The 12,447-nt window shown below is 38.8% G+C and overlaps 1 protein-coding gene across 18 annotated transcripts in view; it reads right to left on the bottom strand.

The window, feature by feature from the left end:
* NRXN1 (neurexin 1) overlaps positions 1-12,447 on the bottom strand; it is a 1,133,502-nt gene that overhangs the window by 568,848 nt on the left and 552,207 nt on the right. For all 18 annotated transcript variants that reach the window (XM_073897720.1, XM_025868729.2, XM_073897726.1 and 15 more), the window contains 2 exons: positions 2,549-2,930; positions 1,046-1,236 (listed from right to left, as the gene is read on the bottom strand). In XM_073897720.1, the coding sequence (XP_073753821.1) occupies positions 1,046-1,236; positions 2,549-2,930 (573 nt within the window). The remainder of the gene's footprint in view (positions 1-1,045; positions 1,237-2,548; positions 2,931-12,447) is intronic.

The following is a 12,447-nucleotide window of genomic DNA, read 5'->3' as shown; positions in this document are numbered from 1 at the left end:
AGAAAGAGCATTTTTCTCTAGAAAGAGTTCTGTTGGATTTTCTCTTTCCATTTCTCTAACTTCCCCATGCATTTACCTTTTGAATCAAAGGAAAAGTTCCCATCAATATAAATCAACAGCTCTTATCAAGCAAAAATGTGCGCACAATGATCCCCTCAGGGCACTGGGATGCATCAGGGTAGAGGAGCAATGGAGGGGGGCCTGTTGTCAGCATGGGGGGGGGGGGGGGGAGCGGGGGGGTGGAGCTTGTATTCACTGTGTCAGGTGTTTTATTCCTGGGCAAGACACTCAAAGCTCAGATTTCCTCCATTCATGATAAAATGCTGATAAAACCTCATCCAATGCTTATCGCCATGTTAAATGAGATGGGATATATGGATATGTTCTTAGCCAATCACAAAGGCCCATTCAAATAGAAACTTCTGTTATTTTCTCCCATTATTGACATGTTTTCTAAGCATTTGTCTTGCTCACTTGAGAAATCAATAGGGAAGGAAAAAGGCTGTTAAACTTTCTTAGCAGCTGGTGATGGAAGCATTCCGACATGTGTGTGTTGGTGGTGGGATGCAGTGAATTCACTGCTGGAGACACAAGGGTATAGGCCAGGCTCAGACCCCATTGGTCAGAGGCTCTGTAAGTATCCGGGAAACCTCACTAAGGAAATAAAAGTAGTAAGCTCTAGAAGAAACTCCTTAGGTATCTAGTTATCTTGACCCCAAATCGATTAAAAACCGTAGGGACTAAATAAACTTGCAAAGAACGTATTTGTCTTTATAATATCAAGACTAAGAACATGTTTTGTCTTTAAATTTTAATCATGCATGCATTCTAGGAGGTTGCATTTTTTGAGCTATTAAAAATACATATGTTTCTGCCACATTAGAGGGGAAGGGAGGCTTGTGTGTTGTATTATTAATGTGTTGGAAATGAAATTCTGGTCGGTCTTTGCAAATAGTATATACATATGCTCCAAAACAAAGGATCTGCCATGTGAGTGGAGCCCATGTGGGTTGGTGCCTGTTACTCTGATGCAGTGTGCACTTACTTTTGAGGTCCAAGTTCCTGGCTCCCGCGGTGATTTGTGTTGTGATTTTCGTGTCGATCTTGACAGTGTGGAGATTGCTGGTGTCCCTTGATATCATCACATTGTGCCACTGATTGTCGTTGAGAGGTTTATTTGAGCTCCCTTTGATGAGGTTAGCACCATTTCCCAAATCAAACACATAATGTAAGTACCTGGGAAGAAAGCAAAGTTTGAGAAAGTGCCATCACTTTTTGAATTTTTGATGGAGTCCAACAAGATATTACAAATGGAGATCTTTTTTTCACTTGGTTCAGTCCCCGCTAGAAATCAGAGAGTGAGTTGTACAGATGCTCAGCTAACAAGAAAGAAACAATACAATTTCATCTAGGAGGATTACTCATTGTCTGCTTTACAGTAAACAGTGAAAATTATTTTTAACATCATGGTCTACAACCCACTTTACGACATTGGAAGGTCACCTTTCACTACTCATGCCCTATTTCCACCACACCCTTCAACTTTTGCCAGTTTCTTGCACCTGCTCTCCTTTTGTCTCCTTTTGAATGCCTGTTTCTTATATGGGAAATGAGCTCTCAGCCTTCAAGACTCAGCTCTGATATCCACTCCCTGCCTCATACATTTTCCTCATTTCCCTAAAGACTCTCCTGAACCTTTGCACATGGTCATCTGAGGCAACTTTTCATAAGGCTTTTCTGTTATATTTATGTGTTCACCTGTTTTAGTGCCTGGTACCTTCTCTGGCCCACTGTAGCTATTATAGTGGCTGACTGAATGAATGAGTACCCAAACCAATTAAAAGACATCACATTTTCCTCACTGTTTCAATGAAATTTTACAAAAAATCTTTCCTTCTAAATTCTTCAAGGAATTCTGATAAAGAATTAAGTTTGAGTTAATGGGATTTTGTGGAAGTAATCTGATTACTTAATATTAGATCATTAGCATGCATTTCTATACATTTGTAGAAACTCTTTTGTAGAATTACAGCATGCATAATAAGGAGACCCACATTTGAAGTGTACGATTCATGGAAGGCTTATCATTATTATAACTCAGTATTATTTGTACCTCGCATATGAAAATGTGGGTATAGAAGGCTCTACTGATTTCCTATTAACTTTTAAAATATCTTCATAAAACAAGAAGTGATCTGAGCAAATACATTTTTTTAAAAATTTTTTTCTTTAAATTTTTTTATTGTTATGTTAATCACCATACATTACATCGTTAGTTTTTGATGTAGTGTTCCATGATTCATTGTTTGTGCATAACACCCAGGGCTCCATGCAGAACGTGCCCTCTTTAATACCCACCACCAGGCTAACCCATCCCCCCATCCCCCTCCCCTCTAGAACCCTCAGTTGAGCAAATACATTATTTAAGTCATTCCCCCACACCCCTGCCCACTGCCTTAGAAGCCAAAACATCTGCTTGATGTCTATTTTTGGATATCGAAGTCCATTTTGCAAATTTTTATTTGTCATTGAACTGACATATACTCACCCTTTAACTAATTCAACCACAATAAAGTCATTTCCATCCCCACTATTATATAGAATTAGTCCATCTAGGGATGTTGTCTTGAACTGGAAAAAAAGATGCATAGAAGTGTAGGCTTGCAATGTAGCTAAGGCAACATAGCTCGATTTGGTCTTGAAGGTGACAGGGTCTGCTATGATGTTCCTGAAGCCAAATCTGGCATTGAGCTCACAGTAATCTATGTCACCATTTTTACACAAGTCAATGTATGCCATTCCATTAAATGTCAGGCTCTGCAGGTGTCCAATGAAATTGGAGGGGACAGAAGACAGATACCGGCGTTCCGTGATGATGCCAGTCTCTATGTTATGAAACTCCAGCCTTGTGTGATCGCCTGCCATTTGCCCTGAAAGGGAAGATAATGTATTATTATTATTTTTGTATGTGAAAGAAATGCCCAACTTTAGACTTCCACGACAATATCACATTTTAAAATACAAGGATTCAAATACCCTTTGACATTCAGTTACATATAGTAAAAATATGGCAATGATATTACAGGCTGGATACTTAGTGAAACTTTCTTAGGTCAGGTTTTAATCTCTGTCCAAATTATAGCCTTAACAAAAACCACCTTCGGTAGGCAAAGTTACAGAATTTTTAAAGTAGAAGAAACAAAGGAAGCAAGAAATAGAGGGAAAAAAAGGGAGGAAGGAAGGGAAAGAGGGAGGGAGAGAGAGAAAGGAAAAGGAGGGAAGGGAAAGAAGAAAGAAGGGGGGAGGAAAGGAGAAGGAGGAATTACAGGCAACGATTGTCCCAAATCATTCTTTTAAAGAAAGAGATACATCTCAATTTGGTGAGGATGTATTTTTTTTTTTTAAGATTTTATTTATTCATTTGAGACACAGAGATAGAGAGAGAGAGAGAGCATGAGCAGGGGGAGGGGGAGAGGGAGAGGGAGAAGCAGGCTCCCCGCTGAGCAGAGAGCCTGATGCGGGGGCTCGAACCCAGGACCCTGGGATCACGACCTGAGCCGAAGGCAGACGCTTCACGATCTGAGCCACCCAGGTGCCCTGGATGTGCTTTTCTTTATAAAGAAATGCTCTTCAAGAAAAAAAAAAAAAAGATTGTGTATTTTCCTATACTCAATAGATAAAATGAAGGGCTTCTCACTATTCTTCCAACAATGAACCATGAAAATGTGTCCGAAGTTAAATATGCACTTTTCATCTTCCCTTTTCTGAGCGAAACAATTCCCACAGTCTTTGCTAGAAGACTCCCAGCCACTGCAGAGTTTCTGTTGATCTCTTCTGGACCCAGGCCATTTTCTTTGCACTTACGTTTTGGATACCTAAAGTGGGTCCAAGGCATGCCCAATTTTGAAAATATGAGTAAAATTAACTCACATGACCATAAAGCACATTTTTTTTAAACACCCTCATATGAAGTTTGGTTGCAGATTTATATATTGACTTTTCAACTCAGTCCCCATGCCTCCGCATCCCACCAAATTACTCTGTCAACCCCGGGAAAGTCCAACCTAATCCCACCTATACCTCTAAGGTAATTATTGTAACCTACCTATACTGTTGAAGGTAAAATATACAAAGATATGAACCTGTTTCTCAGTGTACAACATAAAGCACTCTTATCATTGCTAGTGATTCGCACCCAGCATCTTGCTCTTCTTTAATTAAACTGTCATTTGCTTTCTTCTGAAACTCAAAAAGGTCATTTAAATTACAATCAAGTTTTTCCAGGTGCTAGCTTCACTACTCAATTTGGCATAATTGGAAAATTTATCAAGCTTGCCCTATCCCATCATCCATAATATTAATGAAAATATTAGAGCCAATCCCAGGATCAGCCCCTGAGAAAACGCACTGAACCTTCTCGGGTGTAATGAAGATCAAACAACCATCTCCGTGGGCATCCCTCGACCAGTTTGACAGATTTCCATTTCCTTAGTCAAGACAGTAAAATATTAGATGGCATTTTAAGGAAATGCTAGTAAGTGAAACATAAAAGGCCTATTTTTTCTTGTGCAAGAAAAACTGTCTATATACATAATTGATTTTGATGCTTATAAATTCATTGGTGTAAAAAACTCTCCCCTGAGCTGTACTTAATTCCACTTAATTTCCACACCTCTTTACTAGTCCTTGATCCTGGTAACAGCATTTCTGCCATCCCTTGACATGTTCTCTTTTCAGCTATTAGGTTTTTTTTTTTTTCTGATTCTGTCCCTGCAAATTTTTTTTAATACAAAAACTATGACCGTAAATAATTGTCTCTCCTCCTCCTTCCTCCCCACAATGCCTCCTTGTCTGATGTAAAAATACTATTAAATCCCTAGCATTTCTGGTTTCTTGTATGACATCATTTTTCTCTCCTTCAGTTCTTTTGTTCAATGACCTCAATACTATTTTGTAGGGACTTACCTTGTTGTTAGCAAATACAAGGAGCCTTTAAGAATTTTCAAATATCACACCAGAAACATTGAATTAATAAACTATATAGAAGGAAGAATATAAAAAACTGAAAAAAATCACTTGGGCTTTTATACTTCCTTTTGTTGATTTTTTATGTTTCATTATATTAAAATCTGAGCCTTAACTCAATGAACCCACCCCCAAGCGTGAAACTGTCATTTTTTTTCTTAAAAGCTCCATTAGTGAACCAACAGATAGTAAGGAAATGCCACCCCCTAGCCCACCCCTCCCCCTAAATTTCAGATACTTAAAATTAAATATTATCTCCAACTGTCAAGTTCTTGATAGCTCTGAAATAGGGAAGCACATTTTGTTTAGCAGGACCGAGAAGTTCAGTGATAAAAATAACAAGTGATGTCTGTTTTCTTTTCTCAAAGGAATAGAATATGTATGCAAGAGCATAAATAATAAAAAGGTAGTAAAACAGTTTGGGAGCAACCATGGCCCAGTTACAAGAAAAATCATTATGGCCCATGTTCAAGAGTCTATTCTTTCTTTAATGAGCACATATAAATCGCATTGACAGTAATGGCAGATATGCTTGCTCGCGAGGGAGAATTAGCACCTAAAAGCCATTATCCACCGACTAGGAAGATATTAACTGCTGCCTCCTAAACATTCTTTTTTTCCCCTCAGAATTTACTCCAGAGTTTAATCCCCTGGCAGTAATTGTAACCACCTCTACTATTAGACACATATATTATGAAAAAATAAAGGACATTAAAGGAGAAAGATTTTTTTAAGGTTCTAAGCATTTAAAAATGTAGTGTCTTCTCCAGAGATGGAGTGAAAAGAGAATCTCAAGTTAGCAAAATACTTCTGATCAAAGGGTTTGGGTATCCTAGAACAACAATAATCTCCAACGAGAAACAACCACTGGTCTGTGTGTCTGCACAGAAATCTTACCATGCAAATCAAATCTTTATACCCAAGCAGATAACACTATCACCTATTGTATGTTTAGTCTTGCTCAGAGTCAGGCTAAATTTCAGCTGCAGAACAAAATAACCCCCAGCCCTACATCAACTTGTTAATTCACTTAAAGTTATTGAGTGTGTGGTGTGTATATGTGTGTGTGTCAGGTGTTGTTAGGTAATGAAGAAATAGTATAGTGAGGAGCAGACTTGGCTCCTGTATTCATAAAACTCATGGATTATTGGGGAAAGGCATACAAAAAGAGGTAAGGAAATAATAAAATATATAATGCAAAATTAAAAAAACTTGCTATGAATTTGATAATCAGGGAGTTGTGTAAGTATGGAATGGGGGCCTGAGTTAACATTTAAGTTCAATTTGAAGGATTAAAAAGAGAAAGACATGCTGAGAACTGGAGAAGCAAAATGGGGAGGTAGAGTCCAGGAAGGGGAAACAGATGAACACAGGCTGAGGTGACAAAAAGCTAGAAAGTGTGGCTGGAGACTCAGGATAAGTGAAATTAGTGGCTCAAGGGAAATGAGAAGAGAGTCACGGGCCAGATAATCACGCACAGCATCTCCTGATTACCTTTGTCGGCACCGGAGGGTTTTAGGCAGGCAAAAGCCACGAATGAGAGAAAGAGAAAGAGAGTCTCATTCTCTCTAATATATGTATAGTAAACTGGAGACAATTTAAAGTAGGATAGTTATAGCAGAAATGGAAAAAAAAAAGACATGAAACGAGATAATTTTGCAGATATAATCTGCAGGATTTACCAATAATGTATAGATGATGGAGAGGAGGAAAATTGTAAGCAGAGTTAGGGGGTCCCCAGCAAAAGAAAAATGAGACACGGCTTTCATGACACTAGAGAGAAGTCGTTTTAGCTCTATTTGTCCAAACACACTCTCAGCAGAAATTCCTAGGAGGTGTAAGAATTACAAAGAAATGCAAAAGCATCCACAGTTAAGGATACCAAGGGGAAAAAAAGGGAATGCAAAAACTAAAGGTCTCTACCAGGCCTGGAAATAGCTTAACCATATCAGAGACAATAAATCAGTGGTAAAAACTTGCAGTGCTGTTTCAAAAGTAAGCAAGACCCTGCATTCCTTACCTGAAATAAGGGCCCAAGACGCTATCCAGTTTATACCGGTTTTGGAGCCTGCCCAGAGCCCTTTCCCTTGTCCGACAGTTACCTCTGCTTCATTATAATGTTACAGTCTCCGCCCAAGGACGAGCACAAGCTTCATTACCATAATTTACGATGCAGGTATAGGTATGCTTTCTAAGTACACCTGAGCAAGCCTTTACCTGGGACGACAAAGTTCTCCTTTTTGAATATTCTTCCTAACCCTAAAAAAAAGAACACCTCTCCTCATGTGTAGGGAGTCACAGGCTTGGAAATTGTTCTTTGTCATCTCCTTATTTGCTGCAAATACAGTTTGCTTTGTGCGACAACTCCACCTGGTGTCGTCACCATCTGTAAGTCTCCAAGGAGTGAACTCAGGTTAGCTCCATTACAGGATGATGATGCCCAGCCTGCCGGCTTGAGTAACTGCACGTATGCTAAATGTTGTTCAACAAAAGACCCACTAACATACACACATGTATAAAACACATAGTTCAGAATTTTTAGAGAGACTAAGTGATGAGTTGAAACCCAAGAAATCCCTACTTAGGGATCCCATATAGCCTGTAGAACCCTTTCCTGTCTAAGGCCTAGGGAATCCCTCCCTTAAGTTTCTTTCATGTCTCATGACCCTAGGTGAGATGCAGACATTCCCAAGAATGAATGGCCTGCGTATGCACTGTGCTGTGTTTAACACAGGCTTAACAGTACATTTAACTCTAATTTAAAGATGAGGTCAAATGTAGGAAGAAATACATGAAGAGTGTCTAGTGCTTTCCTTTAAATGTTTTCCTCTTTAATGATTCCTGACTTGCTATAAAATTCAATAAAACACAAAAAAGGACAAAACCAAAAAAAAAATTAAAAAAAAACATTGCTTTCCTGATTCATGGTTGGCTTTGAGTGAAGGTCACTGGAGTGTTTGGAAAAAATTTCGTTTCTAAATTTAAGCCTCAGTGGCAAGTTTCCACTGCCCACGTTGGAAACTTTTTCCATGCTCTATAAATCAAAGCTTTTTTATTCTTATGAATTGCTGGCTTTTGTGAGATCTCTCACAAAACATAATCCCCTAAATATGAATCACCTTGATGAAAATTCACCAATTAAAGGTAAATTGATGTGAAAATAAAACTGTCTTTAGCTCTGTGCAGCAAGATGCTGGGAGCTGGGGGGGAAAGAAAAAGGTAAGGTGGAGTATGGGGGGGGAATGCATAATTTGGGTGAATCATCAATATTTACTTGGTTTATATTCCCATTTGTCTTTAAACTCTGAGAAAGACCATGTTGGTTTTTACTACTGAAAAAAAAAAAATCAACTCCTACAGAGCAGAGGATAAAATCAAATTTCTGCTCTAAAGCCTTGGGCAATTTTGAGAAAGAGTAAATGGCAAGCTAATTTACTGAAATACTAGTATATATTTTGTTCTTCCTTCAATTTTAAAATGCTAGCTAAGTATTTTGCCTCAAAGGATTTTTCTTGGCAGGAAGAAGTGGAAGCTGCTGGAAAACAATGCCTTCTCCAGTCTTTTGCAAGGGCCGGGTTTACAAGGTTTCTCTAGAAAGGAAAAAAAAAAAAAGAAGAAGAAAAGGAGAGAACAGAATGCACTGAGGGCTGACAGAGACAACAGGATTACCACTGATTAGGAGAATTTTGGTGGGATTTAGAAGTGCTGAGTTCCAGCATCCCACTCTCTGCTCAGGGTCAAGGGTTCAGAGAGAATTGGTGAGGTACACATAGGGAGACTGGACCTGGACTGCAGCCCACAAAACCTGGCAGGAGTAGGCAAAGACCCAGTCTCCCACTTAGGACAGGACCAACATGGTTCTTGCAATTCCAAAGGACAAACTTGGAGAAGGGTTTTTGGTGAGACCAAGTGCAGAGAAAAGTCAAAAGGAGGCTCTGCCTGATCCAAGGTGGGGAGTAGGGAGTGGGGGCAACGAGGACTATGATTAAATATCCTGTAAATCCAGAAGAAATGCCTAAGGCCTTTCTGATTTATATTGTGCTGACATAAAGACATTTAAGAAATGTTCCATTTCTTGCACACCTGAGTTGGTGGACCAAGACTCATACTATAATTTTAATAATACATGCTGAACAAAAACCTGTTAAACAAATGCCTTAGGATATATTTGTCTTCCAAAGTTGGTAATTCCAAAAAGGATTCCTTTTCTTTCAGATCATAAGCCAAACTTCATCAATGGCCTATGAATTCCTAATGAAGTCTTACGTGCCAGAGTCCCAGTATGGATCAGCCAAGGAGACATGAGTAACTTTGCCACAAAGAACTAGTCCATGCCCAGGAACAGCACTACAGAAACTGGTGATGGTAGCTTAGGAAGGATTCCTCAACAGAGTCAATTCTCTTGGGAGTTCCTCCATTGACTAGGTCACTCGTTTGTTCCTACATCTGTAAGCAAACTAAGTAAGCATCTGTTAATTCTGTTTCCTAACATTATGATCGCTGGTGGTAGATAAATGCATGGCCATTTAAGTAAACAAAGGAATGATGTATTCACTGAAAGTTGAAAGTTGAAGAAGGCAATTCACTGAGGTAGAACATAGCCGTTCACTTAGAATCTTAATAGGAATCTATGCAATTGAAAATATATAGATGGCAATTCATTTAGGGGCCATTTCTAGAATTTTCTATGTTACACTGATCATATTCGCACTCTCTTCATTCATCACTTAATTCAAAATGTGTTGCACTGATTTTAAAAGCATGCTAATGTACATACTTCCAAGTGTAAGTACATAAGAATGGGAAGGAAAAATTAAATTGAAATAAATTAACTGTATTTCAAATGAACACTATAACTACACTAAAAGAAAGAAAGGTAGGAAGAAAATTTAAAAAAAAGGAGGGAGAGAGAGAAGGAAGGAAGAAAACAAGCCAAGTTATCATCCAAGTTACTTATAAACTCAGCATTTGATTTTATCTGTTAAGTCTTAGGCACTGGGGAATAAGAATCACAAACTAATCCTGAATTTTTTTTAGTTGATGCATTACTTGTAGTAGTATGGGCAACTTCAAGTAATCCTGAAACTATTTTAGATTCACTGTTGGATGTGGCGTGAGTAAGTGATATCCCTGGGAGCAAGGATCCCACCGTAGAAGGAACACGGAAACACAGAATGTGGGAAGTGAAGAAACAATGATGTCGAGATGGAGGTACCACTGTGAACTCGTATTTTCTAAAATATGCGTATATGCGTGTCTATGTCTACATGTATTTTTTTGTAGATTAGCATCCACTGTTTGGATGATTTAGGTTTTATCAAAACGAGTAGAAATAAGGAGTTAGTACCTAAGGTAACATGCGAAAGGTTGTGAACACATAGCAGCTGGCAACAAGGACAGGTGAAAACCACAGAGGAACATTCTTTAGTTCAGTGTGTGTATATTTATATCTATATGCAGGTAGGTGTAGATACTTGAATATATTTCCTATCTTTGCCTGCTGAAAGGATCAGGAAACAAATATACTTGAGGAGCATCGAGCACACCAACCACCCAGATCTTGGTCTATAATATCATTCGTGACTAAATGAAGACTGAAGGGCTGATTCCAGGGCTTGGGTAAGGTAGGTATAAGCTGGGCCTGGAATGTCCTGTCACGGCAGAAAGTAAGGAAGGGCAAAAACAAACAAGCAAAAACAAAAAAAAACCCTGAAAATGCTGGGGTGGGGCATGTCACAATATGACAAAGACCAACTTCATGGGATTCACACTGGCCCAAAATAATTTAGTAAAGTAATTTAAATTGTTTGAAAAACAGAAACTTGTGGGTCCATACCAATAGGAAGAAATGAAGGAAGGAAAGAAGGAAGGATGAGTGGAAAGAAAGGAGAGAGAAAAGGAAGGGAGAAAGGAAAATGAAAGGAAAAAAAGGAAAAGAAGGAAAAGAAAAAAAAGAAGTACTGGAGGTGGAGAATAATCATTTTGTAACTACCGCAGGGAAGACTGGATCAGGAGAAAAATCTTCAGTGGATGCTAAATCTAGGGTGGACTTCTGATGAGGTACAGGCTATTTTCATGGTCTTAACCTCTCTCCACAGACAGTTTATTAGTGGCAAGGGAGAAAACCTACTCTTCATGCAGTGGAGAAACTGGACAGAATGTTGACCAATCACCGGTCAAGGACAGGGACACCCTATGCCTTCAGATGGGATACTGGAAGGGGGCCACAATGACACCTATGCAATATTCCACCCCAAAATGCAAAACCCAACTTTAATCACGAGAAAACATCAAACACAAGATGAGTGACTCTACAGTGACAAAAGGTGGGAGGTTTATAGATTTCAAAAATGTCAATGTCATGGCAGACAAAAAAAAAAAAGCCGATGGAAATGTTTCAGATGAAAGAAGGCTAAAGGGACCTGAAAACTATATGCAGTGTCTGACCCCAGGCTGCATACTGTGCTGGAAGGGAAATGTTATAAAAGACAACACTGGGTCAACCGACTAAATTGGAGTATGGATGACCGAACGGATAAAATATATTGCATCCAAGCAACTTTTACTGAAGTTCGTAACTCTTTGTTATGTAGGGGATTATCATTATTTTTAGAAAATGCACTCTGAAGTAGTTAGGGGTAAATAGCCATTTTGTATTTAGTTTTTGCTCAACTGGTTACGGAAAGAAAAAAGGAGAGAAAGTGAAAATGTCAAAGGAAATGGGATACAATGTTCACAAGAGTAAAGATATATCAGTGTTCTTTGTACTGTTTTTATTTTTTTAAATTTTTTAATTAATTTTTTAGAAGATTTTATTTATTTATTTGAGAGAGAGAGAGAGAGTGAGCATGAGTGGGGGTAGGGGCAGAGGGAGAGGGACAAGCAGACTCCTCACTTAGTGTGGAGCCCAAAGCGGGGCTCAATCCCACAACCCTGAGATCATGACCTGAATCAAAACCAAGAGTCAGTCGCTCAACTGACTGAGCAACCCAGGTGCCCTAGTACTGTATTTATTTTTGAATGTTTTTTTGTAAATTTGAAATTATTTCTAAATAAAATTTAACAAAATGTGTTACACCATACTTTTGTTTCTACCCTTTCTTCATCCACTATAGTTCAGGACTTATGACTCTACATCCTGAAGCAATCTAATACACTGACACAGGATTTATTTTGCTCAAAAAATATTCTCTCAGCTTACTCTCAAGCTTTCCAATTGCCTGAAGGTCCATGAAAAATAAACACCTTAGTTGAGAGCATTGACCCATTTGCCCCAAAAGGCCATTCTAGCCCTGTCAACTACCATATGGATGCATGAAGCAAAACAAAACTGTCCCCTAAACATTAGTCTGTGTAGCCCCATCAGAGCCATTCTGCCCTGTATGAATGCTCCCCCACATACTTTTATCACCTGCATCACCC

This window comes from Callorhinus ursinus, unplaced genomic scaffold (genome assembly GCF_003265705.2).
Source record: "Callorhinus ursinus isolate GAN/ISIS: 27379988/994484 unplaced genomic scaffold, GSC_fseal_2.0 scaffold10, whole genome shotgun sequence".
Lineage (NCBI taxonomy): Eukaryota > Metazoa > Chordata > Mammalia > Carnivora > Otariidae > Callorhinus > Callorhinus ursinus.
Note: the sequence above shows the minus strand (reverse complement) of the source record. Positions and strands in the feature narration are given on the sequence as shown.